Source organism: Pelophylax lessonae, assembly GCF_965119305.1.
Source record: "Pelophylax lessonae genome assembly, chromosome: 8".
NCBI lineage: Eukaryota > Metazoa > Chordata > Amphibia > Anura > Ranidae > Pelophylax > Pelophylax lessonae.
This window is the reverse complement of record NC_138775.1, coordinates 261268110-261293860: the sequence shown is the minus strand read 5'-3', so window position 1 is coordinate 261293860 and position 25751 is coordinate 261268110. Positions and strand designations below refer to the sequence as shown.

The 25751-nt window shown below is 42.8% G+C and overlaps 1 protein-coding gene across 1 annotated transcript in view; it reads left to right on the top strand.

The window, feature by feature from the left end:
• The window catches only part of PTGFR (prostaglandin F receptor), a 79854-nt gene that overhangs the window by 32654 nt on the left and 21449 nt on the right, over positions 1 to 25751 (top strand). The window contains exon 2 of the mRNA XM_082265576.1: positions 7676 to 8521. Within this exon, the coding sequence (XP_082121702.1) occupies positions 7727 to 8521 (795 nt within the window). The 5' untranslated portion in view covers positions 7676 to 7726. The remainder of the gene's footprint in view (positions 1 to 7675; positions 8522 to 25751) is intronic.

The following is a 25751-nucleotide window of genomic DNA, read 5'->3' as shown; positions in this document are numbered from 1 at the left end:
TGTTGCAATTTCTTTTATATCACCTGGTATTTGCACAGCATTTTTTCAATTGCAATTTTTTGGGAAAAGAAAAAAAAAACACTTTCATGAATTAAAAAAAAAAAAATATTAAAGTTTGCCCAATTTTTTTTTTTGTATAATGTGATAGATGATGTTAGGCCGAGTTAATAGATACCTAACATACCTAACATGTCATGCTTTAAAATTGTGTCTGCCTGTGGAATGGCAGCAAACTACTGTGCTTAAAATTCTCCATAGGCGACGCGTTAAAACGCCTTTACAGGTTACTGTAATTGACCCTATTAAACCCTAAATAAACCCTAAATAAACCCTATTGAGCATCTGTGGGGCAACCTCAAATGGAAGGTGGAGGAGCGCAAGGTCTCTAACATCCACCAGCTCCGTAATGTCATCATAAAGGAGTGGAAGAGGACTCCAGTGGCAACCTGTGAAGCTCTGGTGAACTCCATGCCCAAGAGGGTTAAGGCTGTGCTGGAAAATAATGGTGGCCACACAAAATTTTGACACTTTGGGCCCAATTTTGACATTTTCACTTAGAGGTGTACTCACTTTTGTTGCCAGTGGTTTAGACATTAATGGCTGTGTGATGAGTTATTTTGATGGGAAAGCAAATTTACACAAGGACAACTTATGCATATGATGCTGAACAAGTGCACTAGACTTTTTTGATCGACCATGGTGAGGCCTGTTCTGAGTGGAACCTGTCCTGTTAAACCGCTGTATGGTCTTGGCCACTGTGCTGCAGCTCAGTTTCAGGGTCTTGGCAATCTTCTTATAGCCTAGGCCATCTTTACGTAGAGCAACAATTCTTTTTTCATATCCTCAGAGAGTTCTTTTCTATGAGGTGCCATGTTGAACTTCCAGTGACCAGTATGAGAGAGCGAGAGCGATAACACCAAATTTAACACACCTAATCCCCATTCACACTTAAGACCTTGTAACGCTAAGGTGTCACATGACACCGGGGAGGGAAAATGGCTAATGGGGCCCAATTTGGACATTGTCACTTAGGGGTTACTCACTTTTGTTGCCAGCAGTTTAGATATTAATGGCTGTGTTGAGTTATTTTTGAGGGGACAGTGTTGTCACATGAAAAGATATAATAAACTATTTACAAAAATGTGAGGGGTGTACTCACTTTTGTGAGATACTGTATATCAGGGTAAGGTTCTCTGATATGAAGACGACAGTCACATGTCACTTCCTTGCAATCCGAGGGCTGTTGTGCACACTGTCTCATATATAGACTGTCCCCAAGTATCTCATTCCATGCTTGTATGATGATTCCATCGCCTGTCCCAGCCATCTGCATTTATGGAAATCAAATTAGAAGCATCTCCTGCAACAAGAGTTTCATTTTTTTCTGAGATATTTCCTAGGACTTTATATGGCTAAAGGGATGCAGTTCCTTTTCTTATAACAAAGATTCTCAGGAAATCATAAAAACAGCAAAACCTCCCACCCACCTAGTCAGTGTGAGAAGAGACATGACCAGGCAGACATCCGTCTCTGAACAGAGCGAAGGTAAGATCCTGCATCAGAGTTCGCTAAAAGTCTTTCACCGAACTGGGGCCAAGTTTCTATTCTTTATAGGATTCAGGTTTTAACCACTTAAGCCCCGGAAAATTTTACCCCCTTCCTGACCAGGGCCTATTTTGCGATTCGGCACTGCGTGATTTTAACGGACAATTGCGCGGTCGTGCGACACTGTACCTAAACGATTTTCACGTCCTTTTTTTCCCACAAACAGAACTTTCTTTTGGTGGTATTTGATCACCTGTGCAATTTTTTGATCATGCGCTATAAACAAAAAAAGAGCGTCAATATTGCAAAAATAACAATATTTTTCACATTTTTTATATGAAATTCCCCAAAAAATTTTTTTTAACATTTTAGGCCAATTTGTTTTATGCTACATATGTTTGGTAAAAAAAAATAGCAAAAAGCGTATTTTGATTGGTTTGCGCAAAAGTTATTGTGTTTACTACGGGAAAGATTTTTGTCATTTTTGTTGTTTTTTTTTTTTAACGAGTAATGGCGGCGATTTGCAATTTTTTTTGTGGGACTGCGACATTGCGGCGGACAGATCGGACCCTTGACTGACATTTTTGACACTTTTGGGGTTACCAGTGACATTACTGCAGTAATCAGTGCTATACATATGCACTGTTACTGCAAAAATGACACTGGCAGTGAAGGAGTTAACTCTATTGGAGAGGGAGGAGTTAAGTGTGTCCCTAGGGGCGTGTTTCTAACTGTGATTGGCTGTGGCTACTAGTGTAAGAACAGAGATCAACGGTCCTACATAGTAGAACCGTGTGATCTTCATTATTACACAGGGAAGAATGACAGGCGGCTGTGTTTACATTAGCCGCCTGCCTTTCTTCCGGTGTAACGGACGATCGCGAGTGCCCGGCGGACATCGGGTCAGCCGGGCACACATGCGGGGGGTCCGTGACCGCGCGGGAGCGCGCCTCCGGCGGCGCACGCTCGCTCCCTAGAGCCTCACAGGCTAGCGACGTAGACCTACGTCGCTTTGCCTGTGAGGGGCTGACCGCCGCAGTAAATAGTCGTGCGGCGGTCGGCAAGCGGTTAATGTTATCACTTGCTTGTGTTTCTTCTGCCACTGTTGGGTAGATTGTAGACTTTTAGCCTCATTTTTAAGCAATAATATATTGTTATTATTGGTTGGGAATACTTTTTTAACCCCTTTACGTCAACGTAACACGAACCCCTAGACTGGGCTTTTTTCTGTGGGACGGCAAATTGTTGTATCTACTCACACAGTGCGCTCCCAGCACAAGAGACCGTGAGCCCCGTACCAAGGATCGGGACCAGGAATTGCCGATTTCGAGTCACCTGATCACCGTGATACCCTATGATTGGCTATCACAGTGATCAGTCAATGTGAAGCCCACTCCTGTGTTTTCTTTCTCTGTGAATGGAGGAGAGAGATTCATCGTATCTCTTTCTCGCAGAGAAAAAGAAAAAGTGAGTGTAACAAAAAATAAATTGAATAATAATAATAATAAAAAAAAAAATAAAATAATAAAATGGAGGAGGGGAGAGGAACATCATCTCTCTCTCTCTCTCTATCCTTGCAGAAAAAAAGTGTGTGTAAAAAAAAATAAAATAAAATAAAATAAAAAATAATACAAAAATAAAATAAAAAAAAGACAAAAAAATACCTAGATCAAGGTCAGTGCCAGGGTTAGTGTTTGGGTCAAGGTCAGAGACAAAGGTCAATGTCAGGGTCAGTATTTTTTTTTTTTTGGACAGAATTTTTTTTAATTAGTATCTGTGTCAGATAGTGTCAGTGTGTTTTTAGGTAGGAGAAAAAAAAAAAAGCAAAATGTGCACTATTGATTTTGGGCTGTACTATGGGTACATACAACAACGAACATACACATATGTGGTATCGCAGCAAACATCAGGAGCAGGATAATTTAATTTGGGTTATTCTTTGGTGGTAGGTTATGGTAGTATCAAGAAATGTAAAGCACTGCATAAATTGACGGCACTATACAAGTACCTGTAATAAATAAATAAAACTATACAGCTAAATTTAAAAATTTTTTTTTTTTTTTACTATTTTGGGCCAGTTTTACTTTGATAATAAAAAATAAATCAGGAGATATCCATTACCATTTATAGGTACCTGTAATAAATAAATAAAATATACAGCTAAAAAAAAAAAAAAAAAAAAAAAAAAAAAAAATGTTTTTTTTTTTTTACTTTTTTGGGCCAGTTTTCCTTTGATAATAAAAAAGAAATCAGGAGATATCCATTACCATTTATAAGTACCTGTAATAACTAAAACAAATATACAGCTAAAAAAAAAAAAAAAATATGTTTTTTTTTTTTTACTATTTTGGGCCAGTTTTCCTTTGATAATAAAAAAGAAATCAGGAGATATCCATTACTATTTATCACCCAATTTATTCGGAAAAAAAATGGTATAATCCACCTGGATACACAAAGTAGTTGTGATGACATGTACGGTTTTACAAACACATGTCAAAGTTGCAAAACTGTGCTTAGGCATTTCAATTTGTGTTTACCCTTAGGTACAAAGGGGTTAAATATGATTATTGATTGCCTTGCATGCCTAGTGCCTTCATTTCCCAGATTGCCGATCTCTTCAATGCCTCCTCCCCTTCTGAAACTCGTTTGATTTGTGTTTTCATATTATTAGTTCACCTTTACAGGAAAGAATGAAAAGGTGACCACCATGCACGGGCGGTTGGCAACCCTGCTTCCCTTTAGTAGGTGGTTGCATTCTTTCTCCATGGTCTCACTATGTGTAGGAATGTAGCCATCATCTCCTGCTCACTCCTGAGATTGATTATGAACTTTGGGATTTGTAGCGTGCATAGAACAGAGTACATGACCGCAACTAAGGTGTACTGCTTGTTCCAAAGAAACAGATGTGAGGGGAAAAAGCGTAGGCTTGGGAGTTCACAGACATTTACAATTAGGCAGAAAAACGCAGTTAAAAACTATTTAATAAAAAACAGATTACAAGATGATATGTTTACATCTTTAAAGTGATTGTAAATCCCCTACATATTATAGCCTGAAGTGACTGGCCTCAGATGATACACAGAGATGAAACAAATCCTACATAAGTTGTACCTGTTTATCTGCAGTCTTCCCTTCTTCACATCCACACAAAGCCCAGAACTTAAAAAGCTTGTCTGAGTTGTCAGAAAACAGGACGGGGAGCTGAAGTTACACTTTTCAGAGATCAGTGAGGAGAGCTCTGAGAGCTGATTGGATGTAGGGGTCACATACCCCTTAACACAGGAACTGAGGTTGTTTTTACCACCCCCCTCCCGACCATGTGGAAGAGCCCTTAACCGCTTGCCGACCGCTGCAAGTACATATACTGCGGCGGTCAGCCCCGTGCAGGCAACGTCACTCGCCTGCGAGCCAATAGGGGGCGAGCGCGCACCGCCGGAGGGGCACTCCCGTCCCCGCTCGCTCACTCTGATCACCCGATGTCCGCCGGTCACTCGCGATCGTCGGTTACACCGGGAGAAAGGCAGGCGGCTAATGTAAACAAAGCCGCCTGTCATTCTCCCCTGTGTAACAGCAGAGATCAAACGGTCCTTCTATGTAGGATCGTAGATCTCTGCTGTTACATCAAAAGCCACATCCAATCACAGTTAGAAGCACGCCCCTAGGGACACACTTAACCCCTCCTTCTCCAATAAAGTTAACCCCTTCCCTGCCGGTGTCATTTTTACAGTAACAGTGCATATGTATAGCACTGATTACTGTAGTAATGTCACTGGTACCCCCAAAAGTGTCAAAAATGTCAGTCAAGGGTCCGATCTGTCCGCCGCAATGTCGCAGTCCCGCAAAAAAAATCGCAGATCGCCGCCATTACGCGTTTAAAAAAAAAAAAAAAATGACAAAAATCTTTCCCTTAGTAAGCGCAATAACTTTTGCGCAAACCAATCAAAATACGCTTTTTGCAATTTTTTTACCAAACATATGTAGCAGAAAACAAATTGGCCTAAAATTTTAAAACATTTTGATTGTTACATTTTTTTGGGGAATTTCATATAAAAAAATGTGAAAAATACTGTTATTTTTGCAAAATTGTCGCTCTTTTTTTGTTTATAGCGCATGATCAAAAAATCGCACAGGTGATCAAATACCCCCAAAAGAAAGCTCTGTTTGTGGGAAAAAAAGGACGTCAATTTCATTTGGGTACAGCGTCGCACGACCGCGCAATTGTCCGTTAAAATCATGAAGTGCCGAATCGCAAAATACCCCCTGGTCAGGAAGGTGTTAAAATCTTCCGGGGCTTAAGTGGTTAAAGTGATATTAAAGGTACAAATGTTATTATTTTTAAATAACATATATGTTATACTTACCTGCTCTGTGTAATGGTTTTGCGCAGAGCAGCCCCGATCCTCCTGTTTTTGGGACCCCCGCTGGCGCTCCTGGCTTCTCTCCCCTGCTGAGTGCCCCCATAACAAACTGCTTACTAAGGGGGCACTGGTGCATGCTCTCTCCTAAGCCCCGTTCTGCATGTCTATTGACACACAGAGCTGTGATTGACATCAGTGAGAACCAATGCCTCCTGCTGCTGTCTCATAGGCAATGTTGGATCGAGGTCGGGCTCAGGTAAATTTTTGGGGGGCTGGGGGGCTGCACACAGACGTTTTTTTTTAGAACAACTTTCAGCCTTTAGAAACACTTTCAATTATACTTTAATACTTTAACCTCTTGCCGCTCTTGGTCGGCACTAAGGATCGGAAGTCATTGGGATCGGCTCCCAATCATGTGGCCACTGTAGCAGCCAATCACATTGGTCATATGATCAGCCAATCCTTCTCCTCCCCGGGCTTATACAGTAGATCCCATTAATTAACCATTTAAGCCCCGGAAGATTTTACCCCCTTCCTGACCAGGGCCTATTTTGCGATTCGGCACTGTGTGACTTTAATGGACAATTGCGTGGTTATGAGACGCTGCACCCAAATGAAATTGACATCATTTTTTTCCCACAAACAGAGCTTTCTTTTGGTGGTATTTGATCACCTGTGCGATTTTTTGATCATGCGCTTTAAGCAAAAAAAGAGCAACAATTTTGCAAAAATAACAATATTTTTCAAATTTTTTTATATGAAATTCCCCAAAAAAACAATGTAAAAATCAAAATTTTTTAACATTTTAAGCCAATTTGTTTTCTGCTACATATGTTTGGTAAAAAAAAAACGCAAAAAGCGTATTTTGATTGGTTTGCGCAAAAGTTATTGTGTTTACTAACTAAGGGAAAGATTTTTGTAATTTTTATTGTTTTTTTTTTTTTTTTTAATGAGTAATGGTGGCGATCTGCGATTTTTTTTTTTTTTTTGCAGGACTGCGACATTGCGGCGGACAGATCGGACATTTTTGACACTTTTGGGGGTACCATTGTCGTTACTACAGTAATCAGTGCTATACATATGCACTGTTACTGTAAAAATGACACTGAGAGGGAAGGGGTTAACTTTATTAGAGAGGGACGGGTTAAGTGTGTCCCTAGGGGCGTGATTCTAACTGTGATTGGATGTGGCTGTGTGTGTAACTACAGAGATCAACAGTCCTACATAGCAGGACCGTATGATCTGTGCTTTTACACAGGGGAGAATGACAGGCGGCTTTGTTTACATTAGCCGCCTGCCTTTCCCCCTCTCCACCCGACGATCGTGAGTGACCGGCAGACATCGGGTCCGCCGGTCACACGCGCAGGCTTCTTAGGAAATGAGCGGGGACGGGAGCGCGCCTCCGGCGGCGGGCGCTCGCCCCCTATTGGCTCCCAGGCTAGTAACGTACCAATATGTCACTTTGCCTGGGAGGGGCTGACCGCCGCCGTATATAGTCGGGCGGCGGTCGGCAAGTGGTTAAAGGGATGCCAGGGCTTTGCAGGAAGGGCTTAACAGACCAGAAGGGAACAAATAGGAAGTGCCTTCTAAATTTAGTTATATGACCTCATTACGCGCAAAGCATTTATGGTTTGGTGATATCTATCATCATAATTTTGCGTGTGGCCTTCAATATTCTGAGAGAAAGTCTTATTCACACACTGTATACAACAATCTGTATTTATCATATTTGTCGTCTCCAATATTAAAATATCTTTATTTTATCTCTGCAGGTTGCATTGCACAGTGGAGATGATGCAAATTTAGCCTCTACATATCCAACCATGAACAACAGCCTGGTCCTAGATCTGTCTGGTGGACCCACGTCCCCATCCAATACCACCAACCTCACTAAACAAAAGATCTCAGTGTTCTTCAGCATCGTTTTCATGACCGTGGGAATTACATCAAACAGCCTCGCTATAGCAATACTCATGAAAGCCTACCAAAGATTTAGGAAAAAATCCAAGGCCTCCTTTTTGTTGTTTGCCAGCGGCTTGGTCATCACGGACCTCTTTGGCCACCTCATTAATGGAGCCATAGCTGTGTTCGTCTATGCATCAGACAGGAACTGGTCAAAATTCGACCATGCCGATGTTCTTTGCAGTATATTTGGCATGTCCATGGTGTTTTTTGGACTGTGTCCACTGTTGCTTGGGAGTGTCATGGCAGTGGAACGGTGTGTTGGAGTCACTGAGCCAATCTTTCATTCTACCACCATGACGTCAAGGCACGCCAAAATCATCTTGACTTTTGTTTGGCTGTTTGCCATCCTGGTGGCATTGCTGCCAATATTGACTTTAAGATCTTATCACATCCAGGCCACCAAGACGTGGTGCTTTCTAAAGACGGAGCAGATTGAAAACTGGATGGATCAGTTTCATCTTCTGCTGTTCTCATCTCTGGGGTTCTTGGCTCTGGCCATTTCTTTCTTATGCAATGCTATGACTGGAATAACATTACTGAAATCCAGGTTGAAGAGCCAGCAGCACAGACAAGGCAGATCACACCACATAGAGATGATAATCCAGCTCCTGGCTATCATGTGTGTCTCTTGTATTTGCTGGACTCCGTTCTTGGTAAGCTCTCATGCACATCAGGAAACGTTTTTGTGTACCTACGATGTTGCCTGTCTTGTCAATATGCTAAATACGAAATTTGTTATTACTTTGCCAGATTTTTCTTAACCACTTAAGCCTCGGAAGATTTTACCCCCTTCCTGACCAGGGGGTATTTTGCGATTTGGCACTGCGTGACTTTAACGGACAATTGCGCGTTTGTGCGACGCTGTACCTAAACGAATTTGACGTCCTTTTTTCCCCACAAACAGAGCTTTCTTTTGGTGGTATTTGATCACCTGTGCGATTTTTTGATCATGCGCTATAAACAAAAAAAGAGTGTCAATTTTGCAAAAATAGCAATATTTTTAAAATGTCTTTATATGAAATTCCACCAAAAAAATGTAAAAATCAGAATTTTTTAAAATTTTCGGCAATTTGTTTTATGCTACATATGTTTGGTAAAAAAAAATCGCAAAAAGCGTATTTTGATTGGTTTGCGCAAAAGTTATCGCGTTTACTAACAAAGGGAAAGATTTTTGTCATTTTTGTTGTTTTTTTTTTTAACGCGTAATGGCGGCGATCTGCGATTTTTTTGCGGGACTGCGACATTGGGGCAGACAGATCGAACCCTTGACTGACATTTTTGACACTTTTGGGGTTACCAGTGACATTTCTACAGTAATCAGTGCTATACATATGCACTGTTACTGTAAAATTACACTGGCAGTGAAGGGGTTAACTTTTTTTGAGAGGGAGGGGCTGTGTGTGTCCCTAGGGGCGTGATTCTAACTGTGATTGGCTGTGGCTTGGGCTGTAGGAACAATGATCAACGGTCCTACATAGTAGAACTGTGTGATCATTGTTTCTACACAGGGGAGAATGACAGGCGGCTTGTTTACATTAGCCACCTGACTTTCTCCCTCTGCAGCGGCAATCGCAGAATGCCCGGCGGACATCGGGTCCCCCTTTCACTCGTGCGGGGGGGTCCGTGACCACGCGGGAGCGCGCCTCCGGGGGCGCGCGCTCGCTCCCTAGACCCTCACAGGCTAGCGACGTAGATCTACGTCACTTTCCCTGTGAGGGGCTGACTGCCGACGTAAATCGTCGTTAGGCAGTCGGCAAGTGGTTAAAGAAAACCTGTGCTGAATGGTTGTCTCTGGCATCAATACTTTTTGAGCCACTGAGCAACTGAGCATGAAATTCATGAAAATAAGACATCATTCTCAGGGTCGTAAAAAAAAAAAAACACATGTACAAGTGTTTCTTAACCATTTGCTGACCGCCCGCAATACATGTTCTATGAACGGGCGGCAGCTACAGGCTAAGTGACGTACCCCTACGTCACTTACCACATGCACATTTGCGTGCCCCCAGGGACTCCACAGGACACAGCGATATGCGGTTGCTAAAACCCAGCCGCTTCAGTCGCCCGGGGATCATATGATTGCTATGCCATCACATGATTACAATGTCAACAAAGCTGTTATGAATTCATTCATTCATAATAGCTGTGTTTCCAATGCTGTGATTGGCCCACAGCTATCACATGGTACTTGGGCCAATCACAGCACCCTTTACCATGTGATTAGCTGTAGGCAATCACAGATCACTAGTAATCACAGCTGTCATAAAAGTAATTTATTCAAGACAGTTGAAAACTTTGCTGTTATTGATCATCAATGTGACAGCAAACAAAGTGTAAAAAAAAATATATATATATATATATACATTTATATATATATATATATATATATATATATATATATATATATATATATATATATATATATATATGTATATATATATATATATATGTATATATATATATATATATATATATATATATATATATATATCAGAGGTGGGGGACTTGAGTCACATGACTTGACTTAAGTCAGACTTAAGTCACCAGTTTGAGGACTTGAGACTTGCTTGAATACAATTAATAAACGACTCGACTTGACTTTGACTTGGCATTCATGACTTGAGACTTGACTTTGACTTGAGACATACGACTCGAAATGACTTTACTTTTTTAAGTTATTAAATATTTGCATTTTCTCAAGATGTGTTAAAGCAAAATGAATGTGAATGTTATGTTTCTGACACCACAGTCACTTAAAACACCTCAGTGTGTTCTGATTTTTAGGACACTGGCTGTTTAACAATGGAAATACTTAACATGTTTTTAGTGACTGTGGTGATGAAACATGACCGGACGAAGGATTTTGAGCTGTTTGGGCATTCAAAGTGTTTCTTTAATATACCAAGAAAAAAGCACTAAGCAGTTTTGTTAATGATGAAAATAAAACAAAACCTTCCCTGACCACTGACTTTTAACTGATTTAAAGGTGAAAATTGGGGTAGATCAGTATTTTGACTTGATTTGTGACTTGACCAAAATAAATGACTTGACTTGCTTGACTTCTAGCAGGGACTCGACTTGACTTGCTTGCTTTTCGCCACAGTAACTTGGGACTTGCTTGCTTGAAGGTTAAGACTTGCTTGTGACTTGCATATGTGTGACTTACTCCCATGTCTGATATATATATATATATATATATATATAATCCCTCATTATCCCCCCACCATAGCAGTACTGTGCGCTAGCGGGGCGTCACATTGCCTCCTCACTACCTATCAATCAAAAAGTGATCTAAATGTGCCCATCCTCTGACCATCTATGATCAGGAAAGTCACACCCCCGACTGTGTATCAATCCAAATGAAATTGCCTGGACTGGGGAACATTATTAATTATTTATTGTCTATAAGCACCTTCTCCTAGTCATTTTTTTATGGGCTCATGGAAAATGGCCTTGGATTTTATTTTCTCCTCGCACCAAATTACTTAAGCAGGAAATCTGTTTGTTTGGACCGCTTGTCTTGTAAACGTTTTTAACACTCCAGCTTTTCCAGGCGTGGTCGTATTTTGGTGTGCTTAAAACTGGAACACAGTTAAGTTTGTGTTTTGCAATGAATAATGTTGGGAGCCGGGAGGATAAGAAAATCTTTATACTCAGCTGAGGGTTTGCACATCACACCCTCTGCAGGCGTCCTCCTGAATACCTTCCACCTCTCTCTCGCAGCCAATCCTGCATTTACTGAGCGGTTAGATAATTATCTTTAAAAAAATCGTATTTATTTTGAACAGCTTTTTTGTCTGACCTGGAACACTCTGTACATGTTTAAAATTCCTGCTAGCATAATATACTTTTCAATTTATAGCTCAAAATTACAATACAATGTATCCAAACCCAAGAACAAAAATGTAATATATTGCAGTGTACCAGTCGTTAGATGTGGTGGTTGTATGAAGTTGGATTCGCACTCTGTGAATGCTGTGGAAATGTGCAAAAGTGTGTCGTTGTGTGCTGTGGTGCTATTCATTGTTAATGGCACCCCAAAGCACCCCACCAATAGATATGCATTGCAACGCACTACAACACAAGGAAGTGCAATACTGTGTGTGTTACGTTGCGCGCTGAGTTGGAAAGAGCGCATGCGCCATTTGTAGTGCTTTTTAGTGTGTTAGGCAGCCCATTTAAATGAATGTGTGTAAAAACAACTAGTGCACTTTATTGAGGTCATAAATGCATATAAAAGTATAAAAATGATTTCTCTGATGTGTCAGTTATAGGTAACATATTTGGACATCATTCACCATCCTTTATATGGGGCATATTTAGACACTACTCACCATCCTGAGTATGGGGCATGTATGGACCCTGTTTACCACACTGAATATGGTGCATGTTTAGAAACCATTCACCATCCTGAGGATGGGGCATGTATGGACCCTTTTTACCGTACTGAGAATGGTGCATGTTTAGAAACCATTCACCATCCTGAGTATGGGGCATGTATGGACCCTGTTTACCATACTGAGTATGGTGCATGTTTAGGCACCATTCACCATCCTGAGTATGGGGCATGTAAAGACCCTGTTTACCGTACTGAATATGGTGCATGTTTAGACACCATTCACTATCCTGAGTATGGGGCATGTATGGACCCTGTTTACTAATGCCATCCTGAGTATGGAGCATCTTTGGACACCATTCACCATCCTTCATATGGGGCATGTATGGACCCTATTCACCATCCTGTGTATGGGGAATGTTTGGACACCTGAGCATACATTGGTAATCACAATATATATATATATATATATATATATATATATATATATATATATATATATATATATATATACACCCATTCATTATCCAAAAATCAATACACCTGCAGAGTTATCCATGCCTCATGCTTGGTCCTGTGCATGCCAAAAAATAGGAAATATAAAAAAAATATCCCCTCACCTTTGTGAAGCAATGTGCATTAATACTCAGGATGGTGAATGGTGCCTACTTTTGACAACTGTCCTGTTTTTGCAGGGACAGTCCCAGCAAATAGGAGCTTGTCCCGGGTAATTTACATTTTCCTGGCAAGCGCCCATCAATCGGGGTTCCCGTAAAAAAAATGGTTGCGGGCTGACATCGTAACTGCGCAAGCACCAATCCGACGCCTCCTGGGCTTGGGAAAGCCCGTACAAGCTCGGCCGGGCAGGCGCATGCGCAGTTACATAATGGCCCCGCCTGGCACCATTAAAACCTAATTATACCAGATAGTATAATTAGGTTTTATCGTACTTATTTACACTTTGCACTTTATTTATATTTACATATTACATTCACACCTGAGCACATTTGACACCTTAGAATTGCAGGGAATTGTGATGAGAATTTTAAACTTTTGGCAGAAGTAGTGCAGCTGAATGGGAGAATTATTCCAACTCTGCTACTTTGGCCTAAAAGCGGAGGTTCCACCCTCAAAAGTGACTTTGGCCCATCCGCTTGCTCTGTGTCACCTGAAAAAGAAATAAATGGATAATGACAATTTTTTTTTTGTTTAATTACCTTGTTTTTGAAGAAAATATACTTACCTTCCTTCCACTTCCTCCCTCTGCGGCTGCGCCGCGCCTTCACTTCCTGCTTGCGATGACTCCTGGGAGCTGAACGTCATCGCTCCCAGGAGTCAATGCGCCTGCACCGGCCCCGCTCGTCAGTTCCAGTGCATGCGCGTCATTCCCTGCTAAACAGCTTCTGGGCATGCCCAGAAGCTGTGCAGGGATGACACGCCTTCCCCGGAACTGACGAGCAGGGCCGGTGCAGGGTATTCTGGGACGGAAGAAGACACCAAAGAGGACGCTCTGGCTTCAGCTGCCCACACCTGAGATGGCAGCGCTGGACAAGAAATTTTCAAGGTAAGTATTTCTTCTAAAAGGTAAGTGCAACCTGGGACAGTTCAGAGGCTATCCATTGTGGAATGTACTAGCCCTGACTGTCCCGGGGGTATTTTTATCTCAAAAATGTTTTTGAGGGTGGAACTCCGCTTTAAGTTTGAAATTCCCTTTTCAACTTCCTGTAATTCTCTCTTTATTGAGTAGACCCTATAATCTGATGATAAGTAGGTGGAGATTAATTATGCGGAGTGGGCGGAGCTTCGGTGAAGTGGGTTTGGTAAGTAATTGATAGCCGTGCTACAAAGTGTCCCTGGAAATGTTTTTCAAATGTTGGCAACTATGCAAAGGTGAAACGGTGGGCATGAAGCAAATATTGTAGAACTAAAATAAGAAGACAGGCAAAAATGAATATAATATACAACAAAGGAGGTGAAATAGACAACAAAGCCAAAAACATTACAATTACATTAAAGGAAGAGTAGTTCTGAAAAAAGAATAAAACTCAAAAATTTTAAGACTAAAGACCAGCTTCTACCAATGTATCTATTTATATAGCATACCTGTGGGATCCCGCTTTCAGGGATCTTCAAACTATGGCCCTCCAGTTGTTCAGGAACTACAATTCCCATCATGCCTAGTTATGTCTGTGAAAGTTTTACAATGCCTCATGGGATGTGTAGTTCTGCAACAGCTGGAGGGCCGAAGTTTGAGGATCCCTGCATCACCCCTGCTATAGTGATCTCTGCTAGCTTCTGAGTCCCGTGCCAAGCAACTGCCCTGCTGCAATGGCCAAGCTGGAACTATGTAACTGTGTAAACCTATCCATACCTGGAATTCTTTTACTTCCGGACCGCCCACCGTGTATTTAGGTTGGTGTTTTCACATTAAATACCGGGGTTATGGCAGCAGCTAGCTACCATAACATTTTTTTACACAGCTGGCGATATGGAATCTAAGAAAAGTGGTCCTGGCAGCAGATTTCCCACAGGATCACTTTTATGGACAAGTGCCCCTGTAACGTGAGAATTACCTACCCCGTGAGAAAAACCTACCCTCGTCACTTCTGGCCAGGAACAGCTGAGCAGCGCAGCAGTGCGCATGCTCACAGCCCCGGATACCTAATGGAACAACTGAGGAGCTGACTAGTGCGCATGCGCACTAGTATGAAAATATCACGGTGTACCGTGAAAAAAACCTACCCACGTGGCGGTTACATAAAACAGCTGGGCTGCAATAGGAGTCATCTCCGCTCCTGTCCCTGTCACTTCCCTGATGTGGGCTAGTAAATATAAAAGCGGCTCTCGGCTCCGTGATTTATGTTTTCATACACCCGCCGCCACTTTTATATTTACTTGCCGAGAGCAGGGAAGTGACAGTGACAGGAGTGGAGATGACTCGTATTGCAGCACAGTTGTTTTAATTTAACCGCTGCATTACATACAGTGCCGTGCACCGGAAGTGACGAGGGGTAGGTTTTTCTCACGGGTAGGTAATTCTCACGTAACACCCCCTCCTCCTGCAGCTTCCCAGCTATTTTCCCCGCTTACCAGAGCCGTCGGTAGCGGCAAAAACGATCCGATTCTGTGCACTGATGGGCAGAAAGACGAGTGAGGACAATATGGCCCCCACTCGACTCTACGCCCCTGGAGGACCGGAGTGATGTCAAACATCACTTCCGCCCATCGGCCTTAAAGGGCCAATTTTTTTCTTATTAGCAGAGGTAAAATTACATTTTTTTTTTTTGCTTTTAAGTGTAAATGAGAGATCTGAGGTCTTTTTCACCTGTCATGCTTATTTCTATTACAAGGGATATTTACATTCCTTAAAATAGGAATAAAAGTGATCAAAACATTTTTTTTAAAGGGACAGTGTAAAAATAAAAAAATAATAAAGTAAAGTAAATGAGAAAAAAAAATTAAAGCGCCCCGTCCCTCTCAGCTCGTGCGCAGAAGCGAATGCATACGCAAATTACGCTAACTTATGAAAACTGTGTTAAAACCACACATGTGGGGTATCACCGCGAACATTACAGCGAGAGCAATAATTCTAGCACTAGACCTCCTCTGAAACTCTAAACATGTAACCTGCAAAAACGTTTAAATCGTCGCCTATGGAGATTTTTAAGTACCATAGTTTGTCGCCATTCCATGAGTGTGCACAATTTTGAAGCATGACATGTTTGGTATCAATTTACTCAGCATAACATCATCTTTCACATTATACAAAGAATTGGGCTAACTTTACTGTTTTCTTATTTTTTTATTCAAAAAAGTGTATTCCCCCCCCCCCCCAAAAAAAATGTGTTTGAGAGACCGCTGTACAAATACGGTGTGACATAAAGTATTGAAATGATCTCCATTTTATTCTCAAAGGGTCTCTGAATGTTTGGGGGTTATAAGTAATTTTCTAGCAAAAAATACTGATGTTAACTTGTAAAGAACAATTGCCAGAAACAGGCTTGGTCCTTAGATGGTTAAGAAATTTGAGGACTACATTTTAGAAGAAGGAGAGCTTCACACTGAAACACTGGTGACCGACTGTTGCCTTGAAGATCCATCCTCTTGACACAGGTCCAGCACAGATTTGTTCACATTTCCAGCACACAAGCCCTGATGAAGGGGGGTTTGTGAGCCCGAAATATGTTGGATTTGTTTTTTCCATACTTTAGATTGAATAAAAGAACCCATCCTGGACTGAACAATTGGTTGTAAAAAGAAGAGCAATGCTCAAAAATGGTAAAACTAAAGAATAAAAAAAAAATATTAGACAAAACAGAAAATGAAAACACCAATAAATATGTCAAAAAAGCACTAATGTACATGAAAATGTTCTGAATCAACAGTCAGAAACTGCAACAATGTGGTGTTTGAACCTCTGCAAATAATGTATCCAAAAAACTCTCTTTGAAATAAGTTACAATATTTGTTATACTCACACCAGGGTCAGTATAACCATGCCTCTACCTTCATGAGTTGGATGCCAGGCATGAACAAAATGAACTGCAGCAGGCTTGTCATAGGTAATTGGTCTCTGCAGAAGGTAGACACCCTCATGTTGCTCCTGCAATTGAAAAGTCTGGTAGTCTTTCCAATACAGAGGAACAAAAACATTTCACAAGATGAAAGCAAAAAAAAAAATCCATATTGCTGTTGAAATAATCAAGAATAAGATACTGGTGACCTGAATGTGAAGGAGAAAATGTTGAACTGCAAATGAGAGCACAGCACCCTGTCCATGTGTGATATTTTAGGCATCCTTTCTTCTCCGACATTCTAATTGAAGTTTTTTGGTACTTATCACAAGGGTCTGCTCTGATTAATAGATCTTCTAGATATTTACTCCGTGTGAAGTGGTGGCTGGCTGTGTAATTTTAGCACAATTTAGAATATAACTCTGCCTGTTTATGATTTTCTTAAGTCTCTTGGATTAAAATTTGTGGGTCTGCACAAGTGGTATTGTGTCTGCATTTGTAGAAGGTCTCGAAAAAGTTAACCCTGCCATTGGATGTAGTAAAAATACAGACGAAATACCATTTGTACAAACCCAGAATTGTTTTCTTTTTTTTTTTAGAATTGTTTTATCTGACTGTGTTTATTGAGCTGTGTAGATCAATGCAGACTCAATGACAAGGTACTGTGCCTAGAAAACAATTGTTTCCTATGTACTCTTGCATTCAGCCTGAAGAATGCAGGAGGTCCAGTGCCCCTACAACTGAGGAGACCCAGTGCCCCTACAACTGAGGAGGTCCAGTGCCCCTACAACTGAGGAGGTCCAGTGCCCCTACAACCGAGGAGGTCCAGTGCCCCTACAACTGAGGAGGTCCAGTGCCCCTACACCTGAGGAGGTCCAGCGCTCCTACAACTGAGGAGGTCCAGTGCCCCTATAACTGAGGAGATCCAGCGCTCCTACAACTGAGGAGGTCCAGCGATCCTACAACTGAGGTGGTCCAGCGCCCCTACAGCTGAAGGAGGTCCAGTGCCCCTACAACTGAGGAGGTCCAGTGCCCCTACACCTGAGGAGGTCCAGCGCTCCTACAACTGAGGAGGTCCAGTGCCCCTACAACTGAGGAGGTCCAGTGCCCCTACAACTGAGGAGGTCCAGTGCCCCTACAAATGAGGAGGTTCAGTGCCCCTACAACTAAGGAGGTCCAGTGCCCCTACAACTGAGGAGGTCCAGTGCCCCTACAACTGAGGAGGTTCAGTGCCCCTACAACTGAAGAGGTCCAGCGCTCCTACAGCTGAGGAGGTCCAGCGCCCCTACAGCTGAGGAGGTCCAGTGCCCCTACAACTGAGGAGGTCCAGGGCCCCTACAACTGAGGAGGTCCAGTGCCCCTACAACTGAGAAGGGCCAGTGCCCCTACAACTGAGGAGATCCAGCGCTCCTACAACTGAGGAGGTCCAGTGCCCCTACAACTGAGGAGGTCCAGTGCCCCTACAACCGAGGAGGTCCAGTGCCCCTACAACTGAGGAGGTCCAGTGCCCCTACACCTGAGGAGGTCCAGCGCTCCTACAACTGAGGAGGTCCAGTGCCCCTATAACTGAGGAGATCCAGCGCTCCTACAACTGAGGAGGTCTAGCGATCCTACAACTGAGGTGGTCCAGCGCCCCTACAGCTGAGGAGGTCCAGTGCCCCTACAACTGAGGAGGTCCAGTGCCCCTACACCTGAGGAGGTCCAGCGCTCCTACAACTGAGGAGGTCCAGTGCCCCTACAACTGAGGAGGTCCAGTGCCCCTACAACTGAGGAGGTCCAGTGCCCCTACAACTGAGGAGGTCCAGTGCCCCTACAACTGAGGAGGTGCAGTGCCCCTACAATTGAGGAGGTTCAGTGCCCCTACAACTGAAGAGGTCCAGCGCTCCTACAACTGAGGAGGTCCAGCGCCCCTACAGCTGAGGAGGTCCAGTGCCCCTACAACTGAGGAGGTCCAGGGTCCCTACAACTGAGGAGGTCCAGTGCCCCTACAACTGAGGAGGTCCAGCGCTCCTACAACTGAGGAGGTCCAGCGCTCCTACAACACACGTCTATTTAAAAAAACAAAACACTTTATTCAACCTCATGCACCTTAAGGCTTTGAGGTGGGTTGTGGTTTGCTACGTAAAAATGTAGATATGGTCGCAACAACGAGCTAAGGTGCATGGGGTTAACCACTTGCCTACTGTCCGCCACAGATACACTGCGGCAGGCTGGCTCGGCTGCACAAACCGCGGGAGAGCGCTCCTGGGGACCGCCCCCATTAAGCACCGGGAAGCCAATCAACGGTGCCGACAACTGCAATTGCCGCCGGGCACCCGCGATTGCTCCCCGTGGAGAAAGATCGGCGGTCTGCTGTTGTAAACACAGCAGACTGTTGTTCTCTCTGGAATGAACATAGAGCTCCTGTGATCCTTCTGTTTAGGAACACAGGTCTCTGTGTTGACTCCAAAAGTCCATCCCCCATGCAGTTAGAAAACACTCCCCTAGGCTCACACTTAACCCTTTGGTCGCCCCTGGGTTAACCCCTTCCCTGCCTGTCATTCTCCCTGGTGTTACTGCAGAGATCATACGATTCTGCTATGTAGGATTGTATGTCTCTGTGGTTACATCAAAAGCCACACCCCTTGACAGTTAGAAGCAAACCCCTGGATCTCTAATAAAGTTAACCCCTTCCCTGCCAGTGTCATTTTTACAGTAACAGTGCATATGTATAGCACTGATTACTGTAGTAATGTCACTGGTACCCCCTAAAGTGTCAGAAATGTCAGTTAGGGGTCCGATCTGTCTGCCGCAATGTCGCAGTCCCGCTAAAAATCGCAGATCGATGCCATTACTAGTGTAGCACCCTCCTAGGTAGGTGCTAGGTAAAAGCATCTTATGCTCCTTCTGCTTATCAGGGGAGCCTGATCTATTAGGTTGCCTGTTGCATGTTTCTAGATGTGATTCACTGGGTCTGAGGGAGTGTCCCCACTGCATCCAATAGGGGAGCTTGTTTGGACAGTGGAGGAAACCCAGCCAGTGACACACAGGCTTTTGTGAAAGTCCCAGTGGGAGGGCCAGGGGAGGACTGGGCCAGGGGGCAGGGGGGCAATTGCCCCCTAGGCCACTCTGATGCCCTGTAAAAAGGCTGCACTGCTTCTGCCACAGACATGCCTAAAGGATTCCAGATGAAGAAGTAAAAAGTCCCCGCCACTGACCTACTGCGTGTGGGATGAAGACAAGGACAGAGCGCAGGCCTCCCCCAGCATGAATGGTGTAAACTGTGCCTGAGCAGAGACCAGTTCCATGCCCCACTGGAGACTCTTCTCCCCCGGCCAGCCGCAACCAAGCTGTCCCAGCTTCCCCCAACCACCCCCTGCTGGTCAGGTCAGGAACCCGGATTCAGCCGGTAAGTAGAGAGTACCTGGAGCAGGGCTTCAGCTTGAAATGGGGATCAAGAGGAGGACTGGAAGAAGGAGAGTGGGAGGGGTGCCTCTGGTTTGTACTTGCCCCCTGGGCCGAAAGCTGCCAGTCTGCCCCTGGGGAGGGCACTCCTGCAGTGCATCCTGGGATTGCTCATAAAGGCCAAGGGGACATGTGAGAGGGTGTCTTTGGCGGGAAGCAGAGTCCCAGGAGGAGGCAGACGGCTGTCTCTCTTCCTGCTGTATGAGGAAGGTGGTCTTAGGCGGTCGGCCTAGTGAACCAGGTGTGAAGCTGAGCTGCAGAGGATCCAGTAAAGCTGACAGTGGAGCTGCTGGCAGAGTATTCCGGGAAAAACAGTGTCCGTGAGTACTAAGGGACTTGCCAAAGGGTCTGCCCAGGAAGGGGGACCACTCCAATGAAGTCAGAGGATCAAGGGGTCAGCTCACACAGAGTGTCAGAGTAAAGGGGGTGACGTTTATAACCCTAAAGTGAAGGGACAAAGGGGGTGACAAGTAGGACCATGAAGAGTGATTCAAAGTGCATTACAGTTCATTTAATTCTTATTCACTATAGTGGCATGGTGAAGCAGCGGCCTTGCCGTATCCAGTGTTAACCAGAAGTCCCAGTAATTGTGCATAGTTATTCAGTTGGAGTATCCCACTCATCCCTTCTCCTATCCCAGTTCTCAAATAAAACAACAAAAACCAAAACCCCTGGACTGTTTTCTGACTGAGCCAAGCACTTAGATAAGGAGGATGTCAGTTGGCTGCAAAGCATCCTTGTTTGACCCTCCCTTGCCTCTCTCCATCAGCTTAAGGGTCTCATTAGCTAAGTGATGGAGAAAAACTAAGGGAGAAGAGAAACATTGGCATACTAGTCAGTACCAGTTTGCAAAAGTGTATTTGCTTTGGAATAATAAATCTCCTCTAACATTGGGTTTCCTACATGTATCGATGTTGCTGCATTATGTAAAACTATTAGAATAGTTTTTACATTTCAGAATGGGGCGCCTCAAGACTGTACATAATTTTGGAGGGTGCCCTAAGATTGTCTATAATTTTAAAGGGTGCCTTGACTGAAAAAAGGTTGAGAAACAAAGATCTATACACTGAAATATAACAGTCATCACTTCACACGTAAAAACAGTAAAAATCTGCAAGAACTATTAATTAGAGCAGACCTCAGTCATAAGTACCAGAAAATCTAACTTAAAATGTCAGAGAAGAAAGGTTTCTTTAAATGTGACCATTGTAAAGTGTGAGCCTCTCATTTGCAGTTAAACATTTATTCATTTACATTCAGGTTACATTTATTCATTTGCAACAGATTTTTACATTTATCTCTTGAAATGTTTATGTTCTTTTGTCTATACTGGAAGACCTACTGGGACCTTCAAGTGTCAGCTATAGAAGTATAGGAGCAACATAAGGGAGGCCTTGGAGAACCACCATCTGCAGAGACCAATGAACATTGATAGGCTTGTATTTTATACCTGACCGTTTACATTTAAAAAATTCCATGTGAATTTGTGCCCCCTTTTTTGAAATATTTTTTTTATTACTCTTTAGTTTCAAAATGTTTAAGTGTTCGTATTATTTTTCTTTGGAACATATTTTTTTCCTTAAAATTATTTTTCCCCAATGTTATTGTAATTTTTTTTTCTTTTTTTTGCCTGTTTCACTTTCTTTTTTACACGAGTTATCCTTTCCTCATTTTTGTATTTTTGCATTATTGCTTACATACACGGCTACAAGGTTGAAAAAAAGACACAAGTCCATCCAGGTCAACCTATATGTGTGGGGGTCTTATTCTCTAACAATTCCCTTGGCCTATATTCTGCTTCCTCAAGAAGACATCTACATTTTTTTTTAAGTTGTCGATACTCTCAGCTAGTACTACTTCCACATTTATACTGCTTTATCAGTAAAGAACCCCTTCCACTATCTAAGGTAAAACCTCTTTCTTCTAACAACGTATTGTGGTCACGTATCTTCTTCAGGGACCTTCGAGTAAACAGTTTATTACAGTTACTGGAGTCACCTTTGATATATTTTTACATTATTTTAGGGCGCTTATGTTCCTTTCTTTTTGTTCTACAATATTTGCTTCATGACTAGTATTTTCCCTATGTTTACAATCTCTCTTTTTTGCCCTGGGGCCACACAAATAGGAAATTGTTTCCTCCTATTTGCCAGCCAGCGGTGTGTCTTAGTGTGTGCAAGCACTGCGTGGCAACATCTGGTTTCCGGAATGAACAGACATGAACAGTACATTCAAGTTCTCTTCATTCCGAGTTTGGAACAACTTTTGACTCCATTCACCATCCTAAGCATGGGGCATGTTTGGATACTCTTCACCATCCTGAGTATAGGGCATGCTTTCACCATTCTGATTATGGGGCATGCTTGGACACCATTCCCCATTCTGAGTATGGGGCATGCTTGGACACCATTGCCCATTCTGAGTATAGGGCATGCTTGGACACCATTGCCCATTCTGAGTATGGGGCATGCTTGGACACCATTGCCCATTCTGAGTATGGGGTATGCTTGGACAGCATTCGCAATCCTGAGTATGGGGCATGCCTGGAATCCATTCACCAGTTTGAGTATGGGGCATGTTTGGACACACTTCACCATTCTAAGTATGGGGAATGTTTAGACATTCGTCATTCTGAGTATGGGGCATCTTTGACACCCTTCACCATCCTAAGCATGGGGCATGTTTGAACACCCTTCACCCTTCTGAGTATAGGGCATCTTTGGACACCATTTATCATCCTGAGTATGGAGCACGCTTTAACACAGTCACCGGCCGAAGTATTGAGCATGTTTGGACACCCTTCATACTGAGTTTGGGGCATCTTTTGACACTGCTCACCATTCTAAGTATGGGGCATGTTTGGACACCCTTCATTCTCAGTATTTGGCATGTTTGCCCCATACTCAGGATGGTGAAGGGTGTTCAAACATGCCAAATACTGAGAATGAAGGGTGTCCAAACATGCCCCATACTTAGAATGGTGAGCGGTGTCAAAAGATGCTCCAAACTCAGTATGAAGGGTGTCCAAACATGCCCAATACTCCGGTTGTTGACTGTGTTAAAGCGTGCTCCATACTCAGAATGATAAATGGTGTCCAAAGATGCCCTATACTCAGAAGGGTGAAGGGTGTCCAAACATGCCCCATGCTTAGGATGGTGAAGGGTGTCCAAACATGCCCCATACTCAAACTGGTGAATGGATTCCAGGCATGCCCCATACTCAGGATGGTGAAGGGTGTTCATTCTTGGACACTGTTCACCATTCTGAGTATAGGGCATATTTACCCACCCTTTAACATACTGAGTATGAGGCATCTTTGGACAATACTCTTCATTAGATATGCAAACACATTGTTTGACATAGGTGTGGGGATATTTTATTACATCTCCTACTTTTTGGCATACACAGGATGTTTTATTTTTGAATAATCAATGTGTATTTATGTATTTGTGATTGTCAATGCATACATTTGTCCGTTACCTTTTGGAAGCAGACGAGCATGTCTCTGACATGTCGGTAAAATATTTTTTTTGCAGTTGAACTTTTTTATGACTTTTTTATGACCTCAGTAAAGGACTGATTTTTTATCATGGTGTGCTGTCTATTTCTTCACATACAGTATCTCACAAAAGTGAGTACACCCCTCACATTTTTGTAAATATTTTATTATATCTTTTCATGTGACAACACTGAAGAAATTACACTTTGCTACAATGTAAAGTAGTGAGTGTACAGCTTGTATAACAGTGTAAATGTGCTGTCCCCTCAAAATAACTCAACACACAGCCATTAATGTTTAAACTGCTGTCAACAAAAGTGAGTACACCCCCAAGTGACAATGTCCAAATTGGGCCAAATTAGCCATTTCCCTCCCCGATGTTATGTGACTTGCTTGTGTTATAAGGTCTCACTTTTGTGAGATACTGTATGTTACGGCACCAACACTGGTCATGATTGATTCATTTAAATAATCGGGCTGCCTTTTCACAATGCATTTTTAACATAAAATTCATTTGTGCTAATGCACTGCAACATAGTCTTTTTTGTACAGTCATTTTTTGATTTTATTTTCAACTAGTGATCCTACCAGAAACAAACTTTCTGTTCTAAGGTGACTGACAACTCTAACTTGCCTTACTGCATTTATATAGGAGTGTTGTCGCCATAGGAAAGAAAGCATTTTAGAAGTACAGAACATCTCCGCCTCTCCTCAGCTACATACCATGATGTGGGAAGTGTTTTGTAGCTCACAGAGGTAACTAATGGCGCTTTTTCACTGCATGGAACCTAACGGTTCGGCTCGCTTTTGTGCTTTTCCACCGCATGGTACGGTGTAGGAAAGGTTCGGTACTATACGGTACAGCGGCGCTTTTCCACTGTATGGAACCGAACGGTACGGCTCTCAAAAACAGTACCACCTCGATTGTGGTTCCAAGAGGTACCATACCCGGTACCATATCCCACAATCCTTTGCATGCAGTCACTACTAGCCACTGATTGGTCAGAGAATCGTTATCCCACCCACATCCCACCCACTTAACTTTAGTACTACTTTAGTGGAAAAGCAAACCATACCGTATCGTACCGAACCGTTCCAACACCGTACCATGCAGTACCAGCAGTGGAAAAGCAAAGCGGGCCAAGCAGGGCCGAGTAGAGCCGAGCCGGTACTTGCAGTGGAAAAGTGCCATAAGTCAAGGGTGATAACATTGCTTGAGACAAACACTGTGGTATACACAAGACCAAAAGGGAGCAAAAAGAAGTTCAGTGTTGAAGTTTACATTTACACTTTAAGTGGGTTGTGTCGCAAAAATTGTGAGACTAACCTTTTATAGATCAGCGAGACATTTTGCGTTTATATCTCGATTAGTTACAGTAGTGGTGTTGTTTGACCAAAGCTTCCTGTCTAGAGAAAATATCTGTTAAAAAAACAAGTGAAACACCAGCTTTTAGTTTTGCAGAAGTTGGAAGAAATTCATTTTACATTATATATATATATATATATATACATATAGATATAGATATAGATACAGATATATATATATAGAGATATATATATAGAGATATATATATATATATATATATATATATACATACATATAAATGGGCAGTTTTCTAGTGCATCAGTGTGAAAGGGCTCTTAGTGTTGCAACATCATTGTCCAGAAAGTAATAAGTCATGTTTATTAGCAAAAAATAAGCAATTTTGTGATGCAAAGAGTTTAGGGAGACTAGCTCCAGGCAGTACGTTTCAAAACCATCATGCTACACGTGTCATTAAATGTGCCAGACAGTGGAGATCAAACAGAAAATTGTATTTGTCAGTGGCACATTAGCAGTCTATTAGTGGAGTCATGCTGGGAATTGTACTGGCATTGCGGAATCTGTTATGCAAGGGAGGACAGGAGTGTGTATACTGCGAGGAGGGAGGACAGGAGTGTGTATACTGCGAGGAGGGAGGACAGGAGTGTGTATACTGCGAGGAGGGAGGACAGGAGTGTGTATACTACTAGGGGGGAGGACAGGAGTGTGTATACTGCGAGGGAGGACAGGAGTGTGTATACTGCGAGGAGGGAGGACAGGAGTGTG